Source organism: Mus musculus, chromosome 5 (assembly GCF_000001635.26).
Source record: "Mus musculus strain C57BL/6J chromosome 5, GRCm38.p6 C57BL/6J".
Lineage (NCBI taxonomy): Eukaryota > Metazoa > Chordata > Mammalia > Rodentia > Muridae > Mus > Mus musculus.
This window is the reverse complement of record NC_000071.6, coordinates 127,697,582-127,717,610: the sequence shown is the minus strand read 5'-3', so window position 1 is coordinate 127,717,610 and position 20,029 is coordinate 127,697,582. Positions and strand designations below refer to the sequence as shown.

Here is a 20,029-nt window from a genome sequence, read left to right as displayed (position 1 = left end):
TGTGTGTGTGTGTGTGTGTGTGTGTGTGTGTGTGTCTTTCATTCGAGAACATAAACCATTGAGGGGGGAAGCAACCCTGTGCCCAGGATTTATTTATTAGAAATATAATATTACATCTCTCCTTGGAGCCAGGAGACCTGCACACAGCCCCCCTAAAAGCTGCAGTTCCTATAAAGGGCCCCTGTACTAGCTTCTCTCCAGGTAAGCCATGGCCTCTCCCTGTCTTCAGGTCTGTGGAAGGTTCATGTGCCTCCAGCGCCAGCCCCAGGTACATGCAGCTGGCTGTGGCTTTCTTATCTGCTGCCATATCTCTATACAAAATCCTTTCACAACTCCTTCCCTACTGCTCATGGGCCACTTGTTCCCATGGGACTCTGACGATGAGTGACAGTTACATGGACATATTCTATTTACAATTAGGCATACTGAAATTTATCCATGACAAAGGGCTAAAAAATAAAAATACATGAGAACAGATTTATGTTCCTTGGAAACAGAAAGGTTATAGCAGCCACAGAAATGCACCGCTAAATCACCTATCTGTGAAAACATCCACATGTCACCTCTCTCTACCCTAATGTCTGCAAGATGGCTGCTGGACTACCAGCCATCACACCTGAATTCTGCACGGCAAGACAGAGTGGCTCCTGTTTCTCATCGTGTCATTTAGATGATTCTATTCAGAATTTCTAGGTCACACCCCACATACTCAGACTGGAGATACACGGTATTGTCATTTAGGCAGATTGCCTCCCTGAGTAAAGCCATACTCTGTTGAAAAAAGAAGAAGGAGGAGGAGGAGGAGGAGGAGGAGGAGGAGAAGGGGAGGAGGAGGAGGAGGAGGAGGAGGAGGAGGAGGAGGAGGAGGAGGAGGAGGAAGAAAATAGATATAGATATTTGGCGTCCATGTGCAATTAGCATTCTTTGCCGGTAACCAAGAACTCATTGTTGAAAAGTCTCAGACCTTGTGTGGCCACAGGCACAAAAGCCTAACCAAGGCTGAGAAAGGTGTAAGAGGTGGCTGAATTGCTGGCTGTCACAGAGCCTAGAGACCTGGTGTGGTTCACCAAGCTCCATGCTTGATTAACTCAAGTGGCAAGCTGTCACCTGTGACCTGTCTGGGTCGTGCTAGCGCACTTCACACCTAGCACAATCTAGCTTGTCCCAGCTGAGTTACAACAAGTTATGTCCAACCTCTGACACTTCCACATAACACTGGCATCTATAAAAATCATACCCAAGAACCTCACAATCAAATCACAGGGGGAAAAAAAAATCTCAAAATATTTTAAGTAACTTTGTGATTTTTGTGTTCTACCACACTGATATCCATCCTTTATGTATCTCGGTGCAGCCCAGAGGTTGAGCATACCCGCTAGCTAGCCTCTCTCACCACAACCCAGCCCACACTGGTAAAAACAACAAAGGTAAATTATTTTAAAGATAAAGATGGTGGTGTTGTGTGGAACCAAGACATGAGACCTATAGTAACTGCCAAATTTGGTTTGTTTGCTTGTTTGTTTAGAGATAGGGTCTCAGAATGCTTACTATGTAGGCCCAGCTGTCCTAGAACTCATTGTGGAGAGACAAAGTTATTCTGTCTCTGCCTCTTGAGCCCTGGGATTAAAGGTTTGTACAACACACACACACACACACACACACACACACACACACAACCATGCCTGGCCCTGTGCACTTTCAGCCACTGCTCCAGCACCATGTCTGTCTGTCTGTTGGCATGCTGGTGATGGACTCTAACCCTCTCAACCTACCAACCCCAGTGACCTCTTCCTATATAAGTTGGTGTCTCCACCAGCAATAGGAGAGTGACAACTCCCGGGACATTCGTGTCTTGAACCTGTATTTAAATTTGCTGTGTTTGCCACCGGCTTCCTCATTCACCTGTGAGGTAAAATCTCCAGTGATCTCATTTATAAAACAATGTTGATAGCACTTGGAAAGCTTAAAGATTTGTTTTTGTTGTTTTGTTTTGTTTTTAATGTATCTCTATGTGTGTATGTGAGTACAGGTGCCCCTGGAGACCACTAGAGGGCGCCAGGTACTCTGGAGCTGGAGTTAAAGAAGGCTGGGAACCACCTCATGTGGATGCTGGGAATCAAACTGGGGTGCTCTGCAAGAGTAGTATACATTCTTAACCGCTGACCTGTCTCTTCAGCCCCAAGCATTTGGAAGTGTATGCGTGACATATTATTCACCCTTTGGATTGGGGGTAGTGGGTGGGACAAATCCCCCAGCGTGGCAGTGGGTCAACAGGTCCACAGACCTCTTTATCACTGTGCACATGCACAGCCTGCATGTACACAGTGATAAAGAGAAGCAGGGCGGGACCACAGGATCCTGCCTCTGATCTGCACATGGGGGTAAGAGCCTGCTTTGGCGGTGAACTTTTCCCTAATGAAAAATTCAGAAAAGCCCCCCCCCCATTTACAAACTTGTCGGGTTTGTTTTTAAATTACCTTGAGCAAGGACAATTTGAATGTAGTCTGTGTGAGTGCATTTCTCCAGCCACCTTTTCATGTGAGAAAGAGAATACTCTCTGTCTTGTAACTCTCTCTCTCTCTCTCTCTCTCTCTCTCTCTCTCTTTCAGTTTCTCTTATCTCCAGTCTGACAATTAAAACACAGATATGCCTGAGGCCTTCCAGACAGTTTCTGAGACACATTCAGACCTTGCACTGAAGGCCAGAACCTTTCTTCCCCAAAAGCCCTACTTTAGGATTCAGCCTTTGGTGTTCAGAATAGCAACTTTTTACTGACATTCAAAAGCTTCTGAAATCCCCAGTCCAGAACTTGACTCTAGGGCCTGCCTGGAGAAGACAGCTCCACTCAGTGATTAAGAACGTGTGCTACTTTCTCAAAAGGCCTGAGTTGAGTTACCAGCTCCCACACTGGGCACACACAGCTACCAGGAACCCCAGCTCCGGGTAATCTGACACCTTCTTCTGGTCTCAACAGGCAATGCACACACATGCACATACTCACATACATACACATAAATAAAAATAATTTAAAAGATAGAAATTGACTCTGATATCAGAATGGGTGCTGCCTACCTCAGCTCTCTACTGCAGAAAACTTGTGAGTGTCAATTTTCCACAGGTATGAGGTTTACACATATGCAGAAAGTACCCAAGTCAATGGTGGTGTATTATGCTGCACCCAGATACAAACAGATGTTTGTACAGACACGATAACATGGTAAGATAGCTTATGAGGCCTGTCCAGAGAGGAATCCTAGTCTTTTCTTTAACACTCATTAATAAGAATTCCTGCCATGATATTGTCAACAGGCTATGGTCCTTATACCATGCAACTTACCTACCCCCTCACCTGTGTGTGTGTGTGTGTGTGTGAGAGAGAGAGACAGAGACAGAGACAGAGACAGAGGCCAGAAGAGGATATCAGATCTCCTGAAGGTGAAGTTAAAAGTGTTAAAAGTGTTTGTAAACTGTCAGAGGTGTTGGGAACTGAACTCAGCCCCTTTGTAAGCGCAGTACATGATCTTAAATACCAAGCCATCTCCCTAGCCCCATACACTCATTTAAGCAAGTTTTTTAGATTTATTTCATATTATGTGTCTGGGTGTCTTGCCTGCATGTATGCCTGTGCCCTGGGAGGTCAAAAGATGTCAGATCCTGGAACTATAGTTACAGACAGCTGTGAGCATCCTATGTGGGTGCTGGGAATCAAAACTTGGTCATCTGTAAGAGCAGTCAGTGATTTTAATGGCTGAACCATCTTCCCAGACTCATGAACCTTATTTTTTTAAAGTTTAAGAGTAACTTTAGTGAACACTGGTTGGTAGATCTCTTTGGAAAAGATCTCAATGTCCCAAAACCCTCTAACACATACAACAAAATACTGGCTTGCTCCAGCCTGCCATAAGGACCTTCAGAGGGAGTGTGTGTCCATGTATAATCAATATATCTTAGTTTACTGTTTCCCAGAGCTGTGCTTCACTTGAAGCAAAGGGACATTTCAGGCCACAAAACGTCACATTCTTTCTTACCCTGAGTTCTTAATTTAGGAACGGCAAAGTTTGAAGTGCTGATCAATACAGCTAGCTGGTGGAGAGCTTGAACTACAAATGAGCATCCGATGGAGAAAAGGTGAGCTGTGACCTTAAAGGCTAAATTAAAGTCCAGAGAAATGCTATTCTTGACATTAAAAGATATTAGGCAAAGCAGACTGCCTATAGCCACAACCAAGATTGCAGTTCAGTGTATCTCAATGGCTGCTACCACAACAGGGCCACCTTAGGCATGCAACACCCTTTTTCTTTCCCAGTTTGAGATTCCAAATTTTCCACTGGACCCAGGAATTTGTATTTCTCAGCTTCCCTTGCAGCTATATGTGGCTATGGGATACAACTTGGAGTAAGAGTGGTCTTGAAAAATGAGAATAGATGTGTTTGTCCTCACCTGGAATTCAGGCATAAATGGCAGAGCATAGGCACCCTTCTTTCATGCCAAGCAAGTAATGGCCACCTTGATGAGGGGGAGAAAGAGCAAGATGGAAGAAGTGTGGGTCACCCACCCCATAGAAGATTGAATCATCCCAGTGAGTCTTGTTACTTGAGATAGAACTATTTTCTCTATTGTTTAAAGCCACTGCTCATTTTGAGATTTTCTGGTGTGTGTGTGTGTGTGTGTGTGTGTGTGTGTGTGTGTGTGTGTGTGTATGTGTGTGTGTGTGTGTTTGTATGTGTGTTATGTGTACCTGTGTGTGTGTGCCCCAGGACCAATAGAATAGAATAGTGCTCTTTACCCCTGACCCATCTTTCCAGCAGCTGCATTATTTCTTGGAAACAGTGTCTCTTTGGGACCCTGAAGCTAGTGTGGTAGCCGACAAGCCTAAGTTACCCTCCAGGCTAGTCTGCCCAGACCACTGTATTTACAGACATATCTGGTGGTTAAATAGCAATTTCCTGAGTTGAAACATCCCATCCTAGAGGGAGGCTCTTAAAACTCAGGAAGTAAACAACTCACAAGTCTCAAGAAGATCCTGAAACTGAACAGAGGCACAAAGGTTCTCCTTCTCCAAGGTTATATATAAGTAGGTAGGACAGCTGAGGAAGAGGAAAGTCTGACCTCTTAAGCTGCTTATACCCTGGCTGGCCTTTGCAGAAAGTGGTCTATGCTCTTAAGTAGCTCCTCACCCACACTCCTCTAAGTAATACCAACAAGCTCACTGATTCACCAAGTTGGAATTTGTACATTAGTCTGGCATCAGTTCCCTATCTGGGGTGAGTAATTTGTTTTCTAGGAAAAGCCACACAACAGTGGTCACACCTGGCTTCTTACATAGGTACTCAGATCTAAACTCAGAGCCTTAGGCTCATTTAGCAAGTGTTCTTACATACTGAACCATCTCCCCATCCCCTAGTTTTTTTTTTTGTTGTTGTTGTTGTTGTTGTTGTGTTTTTGTTTTTGTTTTGTTTTGTTTTGTTTTGTTTTTCTGGTGTCAAACACAATGCCCCCAGAGTCTTCTCCCATAGTCCTGTTAAGTTGGTCCCTCTTGTGAGTGTTTAAAATGTTTAAATCATTTTAAATACTACCCCAGGGGCTGGAGAGATGGCTAAGCAGTTAAGAGCACTTACTGCTCTTGGAGAGGACCGGGGTTCAGTTGCCAGCACCTATATCAGACAATTCACAGTCACCTGTAACTCCTGCTCCAAGGACTCTCATATCCTCTACTGCCCTCTTCAGGTTTCCGAATGCACATTGACCCATGCAGATTCACAAAGAGGCACACAAATAAAAAGAAATCTAAATAAATGAAATAGTGTGTTGTTTGGATTGTAAAGCAGAACTGCAGATGTCGGGAGTCGGGAAGTGCTGGACTTGACAAAATGGTGTGTGTGTGTGTGTGTGTGTGTGTGTGTGTGTGCTGCAGTTGACTGAGAGCCGTCCACATTGATTTGTGTGGTGGACAACCCAGCTGATGGCACTTTCTGGAGAAGCTGTGAAACCTTAGGATTAGAGTCATGGCTGATGCTGCAGGCCACTGGAAATATATCTTTGAGGATAATGGTCTGCCTTAGCTTTTCTACACCAGCTCTCTAATCATCCAAAGTGTGAACAAGCAAGGCCAAAGCCCCTACTGCCACAGACAGAACCACCCAGCTTCCATGGTGGACTGAACACCCTGGCAGCATGAGCCAAAAGAAACCTCCCTTTGGTTGCTTCTGTTAAGGATTCTATCATGGTGAGTAGAGAGAGAACAGGTATGAGGGGCTGTGAAAAGCTGGTAAGGCTAGCAAGAGGCAGGCCACTCTGGGTGCGTCTGAGCAGAAACACTCTAGAGAGCATCCTGTGGTCTGGTTGCATGATTATTCATTGTTTACCTGTTTAAGTGAAGTATTTCTTGATTCTGTTTTCGTGGTTTTAACTATAGCCACATCAACTAAGTTTGTTTCATGGAAGAGACTTAGCCTCTCATCAATTGGAGGCTCACCCTTCAGAACCAATCGCAGCCCAGCTTTTCTCAGAATCACCTCACTTTCCATAAGACACTGGTCTCTGGGCCAGCGACACCACTCAGCACGTAAAAGAGCTTCCCATGCAAGCCTGCTGACGTGAGTTCAATCCCCAGAACCAACTCCTGAAAGGCACGCAGTGGCGCGTCTGCCCACACCCAACACATCCACACATCACACACAACAATAATAATAAATAAAGTTAAGTCTGTAAAAGAACCTGGCCCTTTGCTGGATGTGGTAGTGCTTGCAAACAGATCTTTTGAGTTCGGGGACTACCTGGTCTACATAGCAAGTTCCAGCCCAACCAGAACCATATATAGTAAGACCCCCCCCCCCCCACACCGCCCAATCTGAAAACGTAGCCTGTGTCCTGTTCAGACAGATTGTGTGGGTTGGCAGCGGTCATCTCAGCTGTTCTGTGGATCTTTAAGTTCAGGCTGATTTCTCTCTGAGCTTCTAAAGCACCCACCTGGGAAACCAGCTAAGTGCATACATTGTTTGAACTCAGGCAGGGTTGGGAGATGCTCTCTTGAGTGGCCGCCATTGGATAGAGAACTTTCCCAGTAGTTTGGTCCCTCTGGGGACCACTGATGCTCTAATGCAGTGGCTCTCAGTCTGAGGGTCTTGACCCCCTGTGGGGGTTGAATGATTCTTTCATAGGATTAGCATGTCGGATATCCTGCATATCCGATGTTTACATTACAGTTTATAACAGCAAAATTACAGGTATGAAATAGCAATGGAAATAGTTTTATGGTTGGGGGTCACTAAGACAACTGTATTAAGGGTCACAGCAGTAAGGTTAGACCACTGCTCTAACCTCCCACCTCCTCCAAGTGCTGGAATTACAGTTGTTGTCCACTGCACCCAGCCACCTGTTGGAATCCCAGTTCTCAGTGGTGATGGGAGGTGGGGCCAATGGAGAAGCACTTGGGCCACCCCTTAAGAGGAGGTTGATGCCAGTCCTGGGGAAAAGGGGTCCTCTCAGGAGTGGGTTGCTTATAAAAGCGTTAGTTTAACTCCCCTCATATATTGTGTTCTGTGTATCTCCAGCTCAGCTCTGCTCTTCCATCATGGGACAGTGAGCACTCGTTCAGGCTCTTGCGGGCTGCAACTGCAGAGCCTCAGAGTCTGACCCACTAACCGGTTCATTTCTGTGCCTCGTGCATTAACTAGACTGTCTGCCATGCTCGGCCACATTGGCACAAAATAGGCAGAGACATGTCCCCCGAGCTGCTAGGAAGCTGTGGATAAATGAGACAGGAAGCAAATTCAGTTACAAGGAGCCCTTCCAGGGAGGCCTTGCAGCAACTCTGAGCATTTCTGTCAAAGGCAAGATACTTCAGTGTTCGAACATTTGCAAACCTCCCTTCCGGGCCTGTGTGGAGGTGTCCCCCACATAGAGGCCTGCAGCTGTCTACCCCACAGGCTCACTTGAAAGGACAGCTGCAATGTGCCCCTCTGAGGAGGCGGAATCTTTTTTTTTTTTTTTTTTTTTTTCAGATGAGGCGGAATCTTTAAGAGACAGGGCCTACTATATGGTCTTTAGGTCATTATCTGCACTCGGTACTACCTCCTCGTTCACTTTCATTTCCCAGTTGAGAAGAGTGCATTTTTTACTCTGCCAATCAGTCCTGTCGAAATGCTTCTTTGCCCAGACTTGGAGCAATAGAACCTGATAGGTTATTTCTCTGCCTCTGCCGCCGGTGAAATGAGCCAATTCAAGCCAGATTAGATTATATTAAAGGCAGGTTTATTGGGAAGCTGCTTTCCGGTGGGCGAGTTCTCTGGCCCCAAGGATCAAGACCAGGGAAGTTGCAATGGGAAAGGAAGGAGGGGGCAGGAGGAGAGAGAAAGAAGGGGATGCGCATGCGTGGACAGAGAGAGAAGAGGAGAGAGACCAAAACTGTCTGGATTATATAGGGAGGAGCTTCTGGGGGGAAGGGCAGCCCAGCCCCTGGGCTGGAAAGTTCAGAGTTGGGGGCAGGATATGCCAGGTAGGGTCTGAGGGATGCTGGGAAAACCTGGAGGCCAGGTCTGCTTCAGTATGTAAAATAGGCACCCCTGTCCCTTGTCCTGGGGTTGGATACCAAACAGAGCCAACCAGGCATAGACTAGAACCTCCAAACTGTTGAGTCTGCAGAAACCGCTCCTCTTTATGTTCTTCAAGTGTCTGGTACGGAAAGGGAAAGCTGTTACACTTCAGTATAAGTTCGTGTCCAACCCCTCTGATCAGAAATTCGAGTAATGTATTTGTTTTCTTGGGGACCGTGTTGCAGGGGTGGGGTGGGGTGTTGGGGCTGCTCCCAACAAGAGGTGCTTCTGGAATAAATAAACAGCAGCTTTAAAAAATAGATATATATAGCTGATGGTAACACGCTTTATTAGTTAAGAAACCTTCCTTCCCCAAGGAGCATTTGCAGATGTAGCTTAGAGATGCTGGCACAGTGGTCAGGCAGTGATGTCATCCCTGGGCAAAGGAGAGGCAAGCATTCCGGAGCATCCTGTTTTTTGTAAACAACCGTGATACCTGACCTCTACACACCTCTCCTGAGGTGGGTTTGAACTCTGGGCTCAGAGGAGCTGCTATGGAGATTCAGGCCTCGTGATTCTCTCCACGCCCCTCTACCCCCACCCCTTCTTGTGCCCAGAGAGGTAAGACCCCCAGCTCAGGCTGAGGGCCAAGGAAATGGACACATTTCTCAGTGCGCCTTGCAAATGCTTGAAGCTCGAGCAGTGAGGGATTGCTGCTGCCTCTGCTGGAGCCTACGTGAAAGTGCCGGTGCTGAATCTGAGGTACAGAATAAAGGCCGAGAATTACATCCTCTATCGAATCGGGCTCTGATTTCATCCCTGATGTTCTGGTTTACAAAGCTTGCTTCCTTCCAGCCTGCTTCTCTAAAAAGGAGATGCTTGCTGCTGCTATGAAATGCAAAAGGCCCAGATGTGCCTTCTGAGTTGGAGCAAGTATGATATGGGTTCTGACTCCTCCTCCGTTCCCTCCACAGTCTGATACTCATGTGTGGCTATTGGCTGCGGTCCCCCCCCCTCCTCCTTCCCTCCCCTTCCCCCTCCTCCTCCTCCTCCCCTTCCCTTTCCCCCTCCTCCTCCTCTTCCTCCTCTTCCTCCTCCTCCTCCAAGCTGCTTACACAGGTGGCCATTGCACGTCCTGCTCACAGTAGCACAGCCTTGTTGAAATTCAACAAAAGGGTTGCTGGAGGAACGGAGCGCTGTTGTAGGGAGATCCCATCGAAAGATACCCCCACTACCCAGATTGACTTCTCATACCCCAGTGACCTCTTGTCACAGTCTTGGGTCCCACCATTGTCTGGAGTCTTGTGACTCAATCAACACTTGTTCTCAATTCCTTAGCAGTAAGAGGAATGACCACCCACATTGAATTTAAGGCTCCCAGCCTCCATCTTGAGAGCCAGACTCCCTGTGATGTCATACAGGGGGGGCAGGGCCTCTTCTGGAAAGCAAGCTGGGCTCTCAGGTACACTAGTGAGAAGTGACACAACATGATACATTCATAGCCTCTCCAGAGCTAATTAGCATGCCAACCACAGCCCGCCTCCCTACCAACCCCCGCCACCCCCCTGTCCCATGATGGCTTGTTGATCAAGATCATATCAAAAATGCTGCCAGCTCCACTCCATTGACAATCCTGGCCTTTTTGGGTTTTGTTGCTTATAAATAAGCCTCCATACGTTGTAAAAGCAGTCCTTGAAACAGTCCTCCAAAGGCCCCTGAGATGCACCTCCATCTCCTGCACAGAGCTACAAACCCATCTGGGACTGAGCAGTGAGCCTACAAGCCCACTGATGACTGATCTGTAAACACCTCTGGGACTGAGTCACAAGCACTTTCAGAAGTGAGCTATAAGTCCATCCAGAACTGAGCTGTAAGCACAGCAGAACTGTCTGCCAAACAGGAAGAGACTTGGGGTGGGGTGGGGTTTGGATGTGTTCCTGGGGACTCTAGGATTCCAGTGGTCCAGGACTGGGTCCCATCTTTTGGCATCTGCCCCGAGCTGAGCACCTGATGGTTGTTGGGACAGATGTGGTGAGCACGGACTTCCATCATTTAATCCTCCAAGTTCGTCTCTAGCTTCCTGATGAGGCGCTGGTAGGTGTCTCTCTCCACCTGCCAGGAATGATGCGTCCTCACGTATTCCCTTCCGTTGGTCACGATTTCCTTCTCCAGTGCGGGATCGCTAACCAGTCTCTTTGCCAACTGAATGAACTCCTGAAAGACAGGAAGTGGATGAGAAACGCATATGCGTGATGGGTGCAGGGGGAACCCTGGAGAAAAATCACTTTGAGGGAGCAGGATCAGAATAACGCAAGCATTAGGATTAAGAAACATTGTGGCTGGGCGTGGTGGCGCGCCTTTAATCCCAGCACTTGGGAGGCAGAGGCAGGCGGATTTCTGAGTTGGAGGCCAGCCTGATCTACAGAGTGAGTTCCAGGACAGCCAAGACGACACAGAGAAACCCTGTCGCAGAAAACCAAAAAAAAAAAAAAAAAAAGAAACAAAACAAAACAAAAAAAGAAACATTGTATATGTCAGGTGGCAAGATGGTTCAGTGGATAAAATGCACAAGGATGCGTACACTCCCGCGCGCACGCACACACACACACACACACACACACACACACACACGCATATGCACACACACACACACACCAGGGTGCACTACCCCCACAACCATGAATTCACACTATTCTCATAGCAGCTTTGCAGTGACCTGTACCTTCAAGCAGCACACACACAAACGCACATCCCCACAGATCTGTGCCCATAAACACCCGCCAAGAATGTCCACCGGAAACCCTGGAGCTGTCAATCAGGCTCTTCCCCAGCCTTCCTTAGTCCAACGAGAATCATCATCTCTTGGCCTATTTCTGCAGTAGGCGGTGGTTACGCAGAGACTTGCACATGGTCAGAGTGAAGATATAAGTGACTCAGCGGTAAGTGGGAAGTGTTCACCACACCCTCCAGGCTCAGGGAACACCATGTGGGATGTTAAGATGGTAAGAGCTGGAGGAAGGGGTACCGGGTTGTGGAATGTTACAGTTATAGTTCACCTGCATAAGACTGGGACTCACCCCTTCCTGACAATCTGTAACTGGTTCATGGTTGATACGGGATATAGAGTGTCCTGATTAGATCTGTATCAACTTGATGTCTTTTCAGGTGACCCTCAGTTGAGAAAAATGCCTCTTTTGGCCTGAGGGCAAGTTTATGAAGTATTTTATAATGATAACAATACTACTACTAATACTACTACTAATAATAATACTTTATGTGAGATGGCCCAGCCCACTGTTGAATGGTGCCTCCCCTGGGCAGGTGGTCCTGAGAAAGCAGGCTGAGCATGGAGAGCAAACCTGTAAGCAGCTTTTTTTTTTTTTTTTTTTTTTTTTTTTTTTTTTTTTTTTTTTTTGGTCTTTTAAGACAGGGTTTCTCTGTGTAGCCCCAGCTGTCCTGGAACTCACTTTGTAGACCAAGCTGGCCTCGAACTCAGAAATTCGCCTGCCTCTGCCTCCCAAATGCTGGGATTAAAGGCATGGGCCACCACGCCCAACTATAAGTAGCTTTTGTAAGCAGTCTCTGCTTAAATTCTCACCCACGCCCAGGTTCCCGCCCTGTTTGAGTTCTTGGCTTCCCTGAGGATGGACTTGTGTTTGGTTGGGAGTCCCTGGCTTATCCCGGATTTGGCCCAGCAAGTTTTATTCCTCCGTCTCTCTCCAACCGCACCCACTTGGAAAGCCTGGGAATGGAAAAGGTGACAGAAAGCCCAGTCCTGCATTCCTGACAGCTATCCCAACCGCCTTCATCTGAAGTCACCAGCAGGCAACATCCACACCCCCCCATGCCCCATCCCCACACAAGCCCAGCATGTGGCAGACACACCATTCTCCCTCCTTTACAGTCTTTAAGAAACTTCCACACCATAGTATGCCAATGACAACCCCCACCCCACCCCCACAGTCCTCATCCCCACCCCTGCTCTCATCCCCAGGGACTGGTGAACTCACCCAGGAGCCCATTCCCAAATAAACCTGCCCCCCTTTCTTTTGGCTTTTAATTCAGTTGAAATATATATAAATATAAATATATGAATTAATATTATATTTAATGCCATACATTTAATATTATAAAATATCCAGTATTATGTATGATATATAAATATAACATTAATATTGTAGTTAATATCAATAATCACTTTCTTTGCAGTGATTCAGGAGTCACAATTTCTTCCCTCTTTTATGGCCATAGCTAGAGACGCTCGGCTCACATACTGGGGTCAGAGAAGTTTGTTATGCCACAGGCAATGCCTGGTGCAGAAGGAAGTTCTGGGACCCAGGGCCAATTCTGGGTTCCAATTCTGCACCTTTTCTCTCTGCTGTGTGATTTCCGACACGCTGGTTACCATCTCTGAGCTCACACTGGCCAGCTGTTGTGAGGGTCTATGATCCACTGTAGAATGATATCCTGGACCCAAATAATATATAAACACAAAGAGTGTTTTATTCTGCAGAAGTCCAGTGTGCTGGAGTCTCTGATTACCAAGATAGAGAGAGAGACCACCAAGTGAGCTCGCAGGCCTGACTTAAAGCACATTAGGGGAATTCAGGGGTCTAGAACTGTTACCAGGATGGGGGGCCTGGAAACTGTTGCTGAAGAATCCCGGGGTAGATGCACTTTATCTTACTCTATCTCCAGGCATTCCAGAACTATTAGGCGAGGTGGGGGGGCGGGGGGGGGGAGTAGCTGAGGAGGTCTGGAAACTGCTGCTGACCCATTGTCCTTGCCTCAGAGCAGGTGGCGGGGCAGCTTCTGAGGCCTGGACCTGCCTGGAATTGCCCAGTTCTTGGAAACAGATTTAGGCCTAGTCTCCTTAACTGCCAATTTGAAGGCTATCGTGGAGTCGGCATAGTTTCCTCTCTGTGAATGAGCAAAGGCCACCACCCCCTCAGGCTGCATGCAGGGAGCATGAGAAGGTCCTCGGTTTTGTTTTCTTGCCTCCACTCCTGTAGCTTCCCTTCAGACCATGTGTGCATTATTAATTGATGCATCGGGAGCCTCCTGCTGACCACTACTTAATTTCAAAGCCTCTCCTAATTAGAAAAATTAAGATGTATTCTGATATCAAAGCTTGTTTAGGAAGAGAGGGGAGCATTCATTATTTACTACGGCTTGCAAGGAATGCTGAGCCAGGAGGCCTGGGTTTAAGTTCACAGACTCCCCTTCCTGAGGGAGACAAAGAGGCTTGCAGCTGGGACTCAACTGTCAGCCAGAGCAGTGGTGGCAGTTGCTATAGAATCTGGGGCAGGGGCGGGGCCGCAGTCAGGAAAGTGCTGAGTTTGCAAACATGAGGACCTGAGTTTCCATCCCCAGCACCCACTAGAAAGAACTTCTACGTGGCTACACACATGTGTAGTCGCTCAGCACCAGGGAGGCAGAGACAGGAGGATATCCCTGGGGCTCACAGGCAGGCCAGCCTAGCTTCCTTGTGAATTCAAAGCCCATGAGAGACCCTGTCATAACAAAACAAACAAACAAGGGGAACAACAGCTGATGTTGCCACAGGCACTCCACCACCTGCATGCATACTTGTGCACGCACACACACACACACACACACACACACACACACACACACACACACACTTGTCTACTTGTCTAAGACTCTCATGCAGAAACTCATGCACACTTAATTACTATTGTAACCTTACTCTACTTCAGGTTGAGTAAATTCCAACCAGGAGACAGTGCCTGAGATTAACACAAAGCACTTTCCAGACAAGAGGAAACAGCCACTTATCCTCAAAAATATTGTTAATTAAATGTTGAATGCCTTTTATGGTTGGCAATATAAATAGCAACATTTATGTGGGTGGGATTTTATTTTTATGTATTATGTACACATTTTCTAGTAAGCTGGTGTTCTTTTCACCATTAAAAAATAACATATTTATTCCTACCACGTGTCAGAATAGCATTCATATTAAAATTATTCGACAGGCTTAGCACTTGGGAATATTACTTTACAACGCCGGCCATATCTGTGATTTATCTGGTGTGAAGGACTGGGCTGAAATCAGGGCCCTTGCTTACTGTCACCACAGGACCCAGGATAATTTTAGAACAAAATCCTGAGCGATGGTGGATAGGTTCTTATAAAGTACCCAACTTATTTATTTATTTATTTATTTATTTTTATAGCAGTGAAGTCTTGGAAAAGAGGGTTTGAAGAAAGAAAAGACGGAAGCTAGATATCAGATGCAACTTATGGCTGGCTTAATGAATGGGCAAGAGGGGGAAGGAAAGAAGAGAAATAACCAGAACCCCCCCAAAAAAAAAAGAAAGGGAGGGAGGGAGGGAGGGAGGGAGGAAGAGAGGGAGGGAGGGAGGGAGGGAAGGAAGGAAGGAAGGAAGGAAGGAAGGAAGGAAGGAAGGAAGGAAGGAAGGAAAAGTTTTCCCTGCAGTGACTATCTACTGAGCCTGGATACTGTTCCTGTAAGTGGCTAAGCCATTTGCCACCTATTTGTTCCTGGTCAAGGACTGTCTATAAAGTCCCCCATCGCCTTATAGAACGGTCTTTGCTTTGTGGCTCCTGTTGGGGTCGAGGCTCACTCCCCATACCCTGTGACTGCAGGTAGACAAGTGGCCTTACCTCTCTCAGTGTGCTGTGTCTGTGTGGTGGTTTCCACTTGTAGGCAAAGCTTTGAAGAAGGAGTCTTTAGTGCATTTTAGAAGTAAACTCTAGGTTTGGGTTTTTTTTGCTTTTCTCACTCCAAGTCACCTTGGAAAATGACACAGAAACTTGCTTGGGGCAGCCTCACTGAGGATGACACATCAAGGATGGGATTGTCAGGCCACTGCAAGAGGAAGGCCATTCTGGACCACTTAGCGCCAGCTCAGCTGTAGCACAACCATCACTGGGCTTACTGGGTGAGCGGCTGGCTTCAGCTGGAGCAGCAGAAGTGCCCACATGGGACTCAGCCATGAATACCCAGTGTTGTAGCCCAGAAGTTACTTTTTCCTTCCTCTCAGATGACAGAACCAGCTTTTAATGTAATGTGGTCTAAGGAAAAGACTCACATGGATGACCCTATTTGTCCATACTGACTATGGTGCTGTGGGGTGAGCCCAACCCATTCTCTTGACTCACGCACAGAGAAAACCTGAGACTTACGACCCAACCAGCAGAAGCTGGCAGAGGTCAGGAGCCATGGCAAAGATGAGGGATCATGGCAAGGGTCAGGAGCTATGATGTCTGTGACTGGTCCATACTCCATGGCCTCACACGAGTCCAGGCTATGTGTGTAATGTCAGTCTGTATATCTCTAACCTACCACGGGCCACCACACCAGACAGATGGAAGAACTACAGAATAAAGGTTTCAGGGACATGTCTGTGGAGTGCACACACTAAATGGGGACAGAGGTTGATTTGCAGTCAGCCAACCTGGAGCAATCCCAGGTTCCACAGAACTGTCACCACAGACTCATGTCACCAAAGTGCTGACTTAAGCAGGCCTTGAGGAAAGGGCTTTCTCTAGGACCAGTGATGCCCCCTTGAAAGCTGCTGACGGAGATCAGTAAAAGGCAGAGAAAGCACACACACACACACACACACACACACACACACACACACACTTAAGAAAATGAGAATAAACACCATGCAAAGAAACACAGGTCTTCAGAGAGCTCAGACGTGAATGAGTATGGATGCCTATAAGTCAGCCTTAGGAAAACCACGTGTCTCCCATCCCCCCAGTGAGTAGTCAGTGGAGGGGGGTACGGAGCACACTCAGTAAGTCACTCAGAAACACAAAGGATACAGCCAACTATACAAAATGAAAAGGTAGCGGACCAAAGCTACCTCCAGGGTTGCAGGTATGCAGAGCCTTGCTCAGACACCTGCAAAAAAAGTTGTTTTGTTGTTGTTGGGGTTGGTTTGGTTTGGTTTGGTTTGGTTTGGTTTGGTTTGGTTTGGTTTGGTTTGGTTTTTCGAGTCAGGGTTTCTCTGTATAGCCCTGGCTGTCCAGGAACTCACTTTGTAGACCAGGCTGGCCCCAACTCAGAAATCTACCTGCCTCTGTGCTGGGATTAAAGGCGTGCGCCACCACATGCACCACCACGCTCTGCTGTTTGGTTTTTTTTTTTTTTTTTTTTTTTTTTTAAGTGATACAAACAACCATTGTTTGTCTTGGGGCATGAAAGGAACTGTTCCTAGAGGTTACTCTCTTTCCCTGTCATCCTCTCTTTTGGTGGAGACTGTATCCTTTCTGAAAGAAAGAAAGAAAGAAAGAAAGAAAGAAAGAAAGAAAGAAAGAAAGAAAGAAAGGAAAGGAACATTTAAAATGTATTCATTGAAAATCTTCTATATGTATGCAAAGTATCTCAATCCTATTTACTCTCTCACCCCAGCCCTTAACACATCTCAGCTTCATCTCCCTCTTTTAAGACAAAAAGCAAAAAAAAAAAAAAAAAAAAAAAAAAAAAACCCTCACTAAAATTAGTAGCACATAATTTAGGATCATCCACTGGGTTGTGAGCATCCTACCAATTACCACATACTCCCAAGAATGCATTACTCTCCCCTGCCCCCACAGCCATCAACTGCCAATAGCTCCTCAGCCAGGGCTGCATCCCTTGGAGCCCCTCCCCCTCTGTGCTGGAGTTTTGTGTGGCCTGATCTTGTACCGGTCTTATGTAGGTAACTGAGTGTGGTGGCTTGAATGAGACATGCCCCCCACCCCCGGCATTGTCTTAGGCGTCTGAACACTTGGTCCCCAGTTGGTGGCGCTGTTCGGGGAGGTTTAAGTGGTACAGCCTTGCAGGAGAAAGCAGACTACTGGGAGACGAGCTTTGAGATGAAAGGGGACTCTACAGCCACTTTTAATGTGTCCTCTGCTTTGTGACTGCAACCAAGAATGTGGGCTCTCAGCTTCCTGCTTCTGCCCCGTGTGCCGTGCTATCTACACCATTATGGACACTAAGCCTTTAGAACTATATAAACAATTAACCACTTTCTTCTGTAAGTTGCGTTGGTCGTGGTGTTTTATCACCACAACAGGAACGTAACCAAGGCACATAGCCGTTGCCAGTTCGTGGGTACCAGGACCACATCCTGCCCAGCAGACAGCATTCCACAGCTCTCCTCCTCATCTTTCAGCCCTGGCCTCCAGGAGCTTGGGATGGATGAGGAGGCAGCTGGCTCATTCACAGATGATTAAAAGAAGGAAGGAAAACTGTGGATCTGGTGCTATGGTGGGAAGCCAGCTGTTCCCTGGGCCAAGAAGAGCTCTCCAGCAGAGGAGCTAGCATGAGAAGGCCATTCTGCACAGAGACCAGCCCCTGTGGGCCACAACCAGTGGGTCTGGGCAGAGGAGAGCATGGTGGGTGTGATGGGGGGTTGGGGGGGTGGAGGCAGTATAGCCTAGCACATATAGCACTCCCTGTATAAAATGGGAAGCACAGTGGTGTTCTCAGACATGTGACTAATCTCCACTATTTCAAACAGGTTCCTTTGCTCAGGGCCAGGAAAGGCACTACAATGGAAGTGGCTGCTGAGATAAATAGCCCTATCAGGATCAAGTGCTACCTGACAGAGATGGGACACAATAGACACTGGGTTCGGCTCTGTCGTGGAGGCAGAATTCACAGTACGTGGGGACAGTAGGAAACACAAGCAGAGGCACCAGGCAGGTGACTGAGCCTGCTTGCAGCCCCCTCCTTCTCCTCCAGCATTACCCTTCCAGTGACAGCCCAAGGGTGTCCTCTAAGGGACACCTGATGACTTCCAGGGTGCTGACCTCTCATGGAACAGTACTGTTCTGCTCTGATTCAGCCAGGGGCAAGGATGCCATTAGATCTGCCCTACACCTGGGTACCAAAGCTATCCACACATCTCTGTGCTTGAAGAAGGATCCTGCAGTGGGATTGGTTGAGCCCTCATAGGGTACAGGTAGATGTAAGTACAGGGTACTGAAAGAGTAAGGGAAGGAAGGAAAGAGAACCCTTCCCTTTCTGTCCCTCTGGGTCACACTGGCTCCTTTCCCAGGTTGCAGGCCCATCCCTAACTCATCGTTGCTTCTTCAGCAACAAAGAGGCAAGTTTGCGAGTCGGCAGGTGACTGTGCAGAAGATGGTAAGGACACCATGGAGGTCACTAAAGAAACCATGTACCTTCTCCCCCTCGTGTTTTGGGAGACTTCTTGACAAGCAAGATTCTCCTGATGTTGCCCTCAATGCCTTGGTACTCAGGCCTACACCAAGCCTAAGAGATGCTGAGGTCCAGGCCAGAGCTCACCCCAGGTGCAGTTTCCATGTTTCCTGAGGCATGAGCCCCATCTGGTGGCCCTTTCTATCCAGCCACATTCATCAAGCCCAGGTTCCATGGGTCACTAGGGGCTTCAGTTCTGCCAGACTGTGCCATCTGTTGCCAGCATGGGGCAGCTGTGGGCCTCAGTCGGGAAATGTCCCTTCTCCTGATAAACCAGGGTGGATAAAGGTTGAGAGACTTCACTTTGTGTGTGGGGAGAGGAAGGTGTTAGGTGAGAAGCAGAAGGGAGAAAGGAAGGGAGGGAGGGGGAAGGGAGGGAGGGGGAAGGAGGGGAGGATGAAGGAATGGAGGGGGACAGAGTCACAGAGACAGAAAGAGGTGAGAGCACCTATCAACATGTGTGGGGGGGAATGGGACATATTTGCATAAGTATATGTCTGAATGAGTGCTAGCTTTCGTGTGCCTATGTAACCATTTCTACATCCCTCACCTGGGCTGGACTCTTCCGAGAAACCCAGCCAAGGCCCAGGGCCCCTCTGTCCAACACTACAGTCCTGGTCTATTCCGCTGGGGGCCGGTGAGCATCCACATGCACAGGGATAGGGGACTGGATGCTTACTGACTGTTTAACTAACTTCTGGGGGGGTGGGGGGGTTGCACTTTTTTTTTTTTTAACATATAGAAGTCACAGGACAACTTACAGAAATCTGTCCTCTCCTTCCACCATTTAGGTCCCAGGGGCTAATACTCAAATCTTTAGGCTCAGTGCTAAGTGCCTTTACCATTGAGCGATCCTGCTGGCTCTAAATTTCAATGTGAAATCTCTCTAGATTCAATGATTCAAACATCTTCTTCAAAGCGATTGGCACGGCATCTGCCACTTCCAAAAGGAAGAGTCTTATCTCCATCTTCTGGATGAAGGAACAGCACACAACCGAGTGTGCCTACACGCCACTGTGGATTTCAAATGGGAACAGGACTCCTGAGCGCTGCTACCTTCCAGGTAGGACACAAGTTTGAGAATGGCATTTCCCAGAGTACCTTGCTTTCCCCAAACACAATCAAAGCCATCCCTGCTTAAAGAAAAAGATGTCTTTAAGAAAGGCATAGCCTTGAGAAGAGGGTGCGGCTCAGTAGATAGATTGCACGGTTGGCCTAAGTCTGATCCTTAGTACCACATATGCTCAGTGTGTCGGTGGCCATCTATAATCTCTGCAGCAGGGAGGTG

At 47.5% G+C, this 20,029-nt stretch overlaps 1 protein-coding gene across 4 annotated transcripts in view; it reads right to left on the bottom strand.

Annotated features, from left to right (window-relative positions):
* Positions 1–8,236: 8,236 nt before the first annotated feature.
* Positions 8,237–20,029, bottom strand: part of Glt1d1 (glycosyltransferase 1 domain containing 1) — a 77,305-nt gene continuing 65,512 nt past the window's right edge. For 3 of the 4 annotated variants that reach the window (XM_030254573.1, XM_006504310.3, XM_006504311.3), the window contains exon 11: positions 8,237–10,748. In XM_030254573.1, the coding sequence (XP_030110433.1) occupies positions 10,587–10,748 (162 nt within the window). In that variant the 3' untranslated portion in view covers positions 8,237–10,586. The remainder of the gene's footprint in view (positions 10,749–20,029) is intronic. The other variant, NM_177005.4, reaches the window with a different exon arrangement.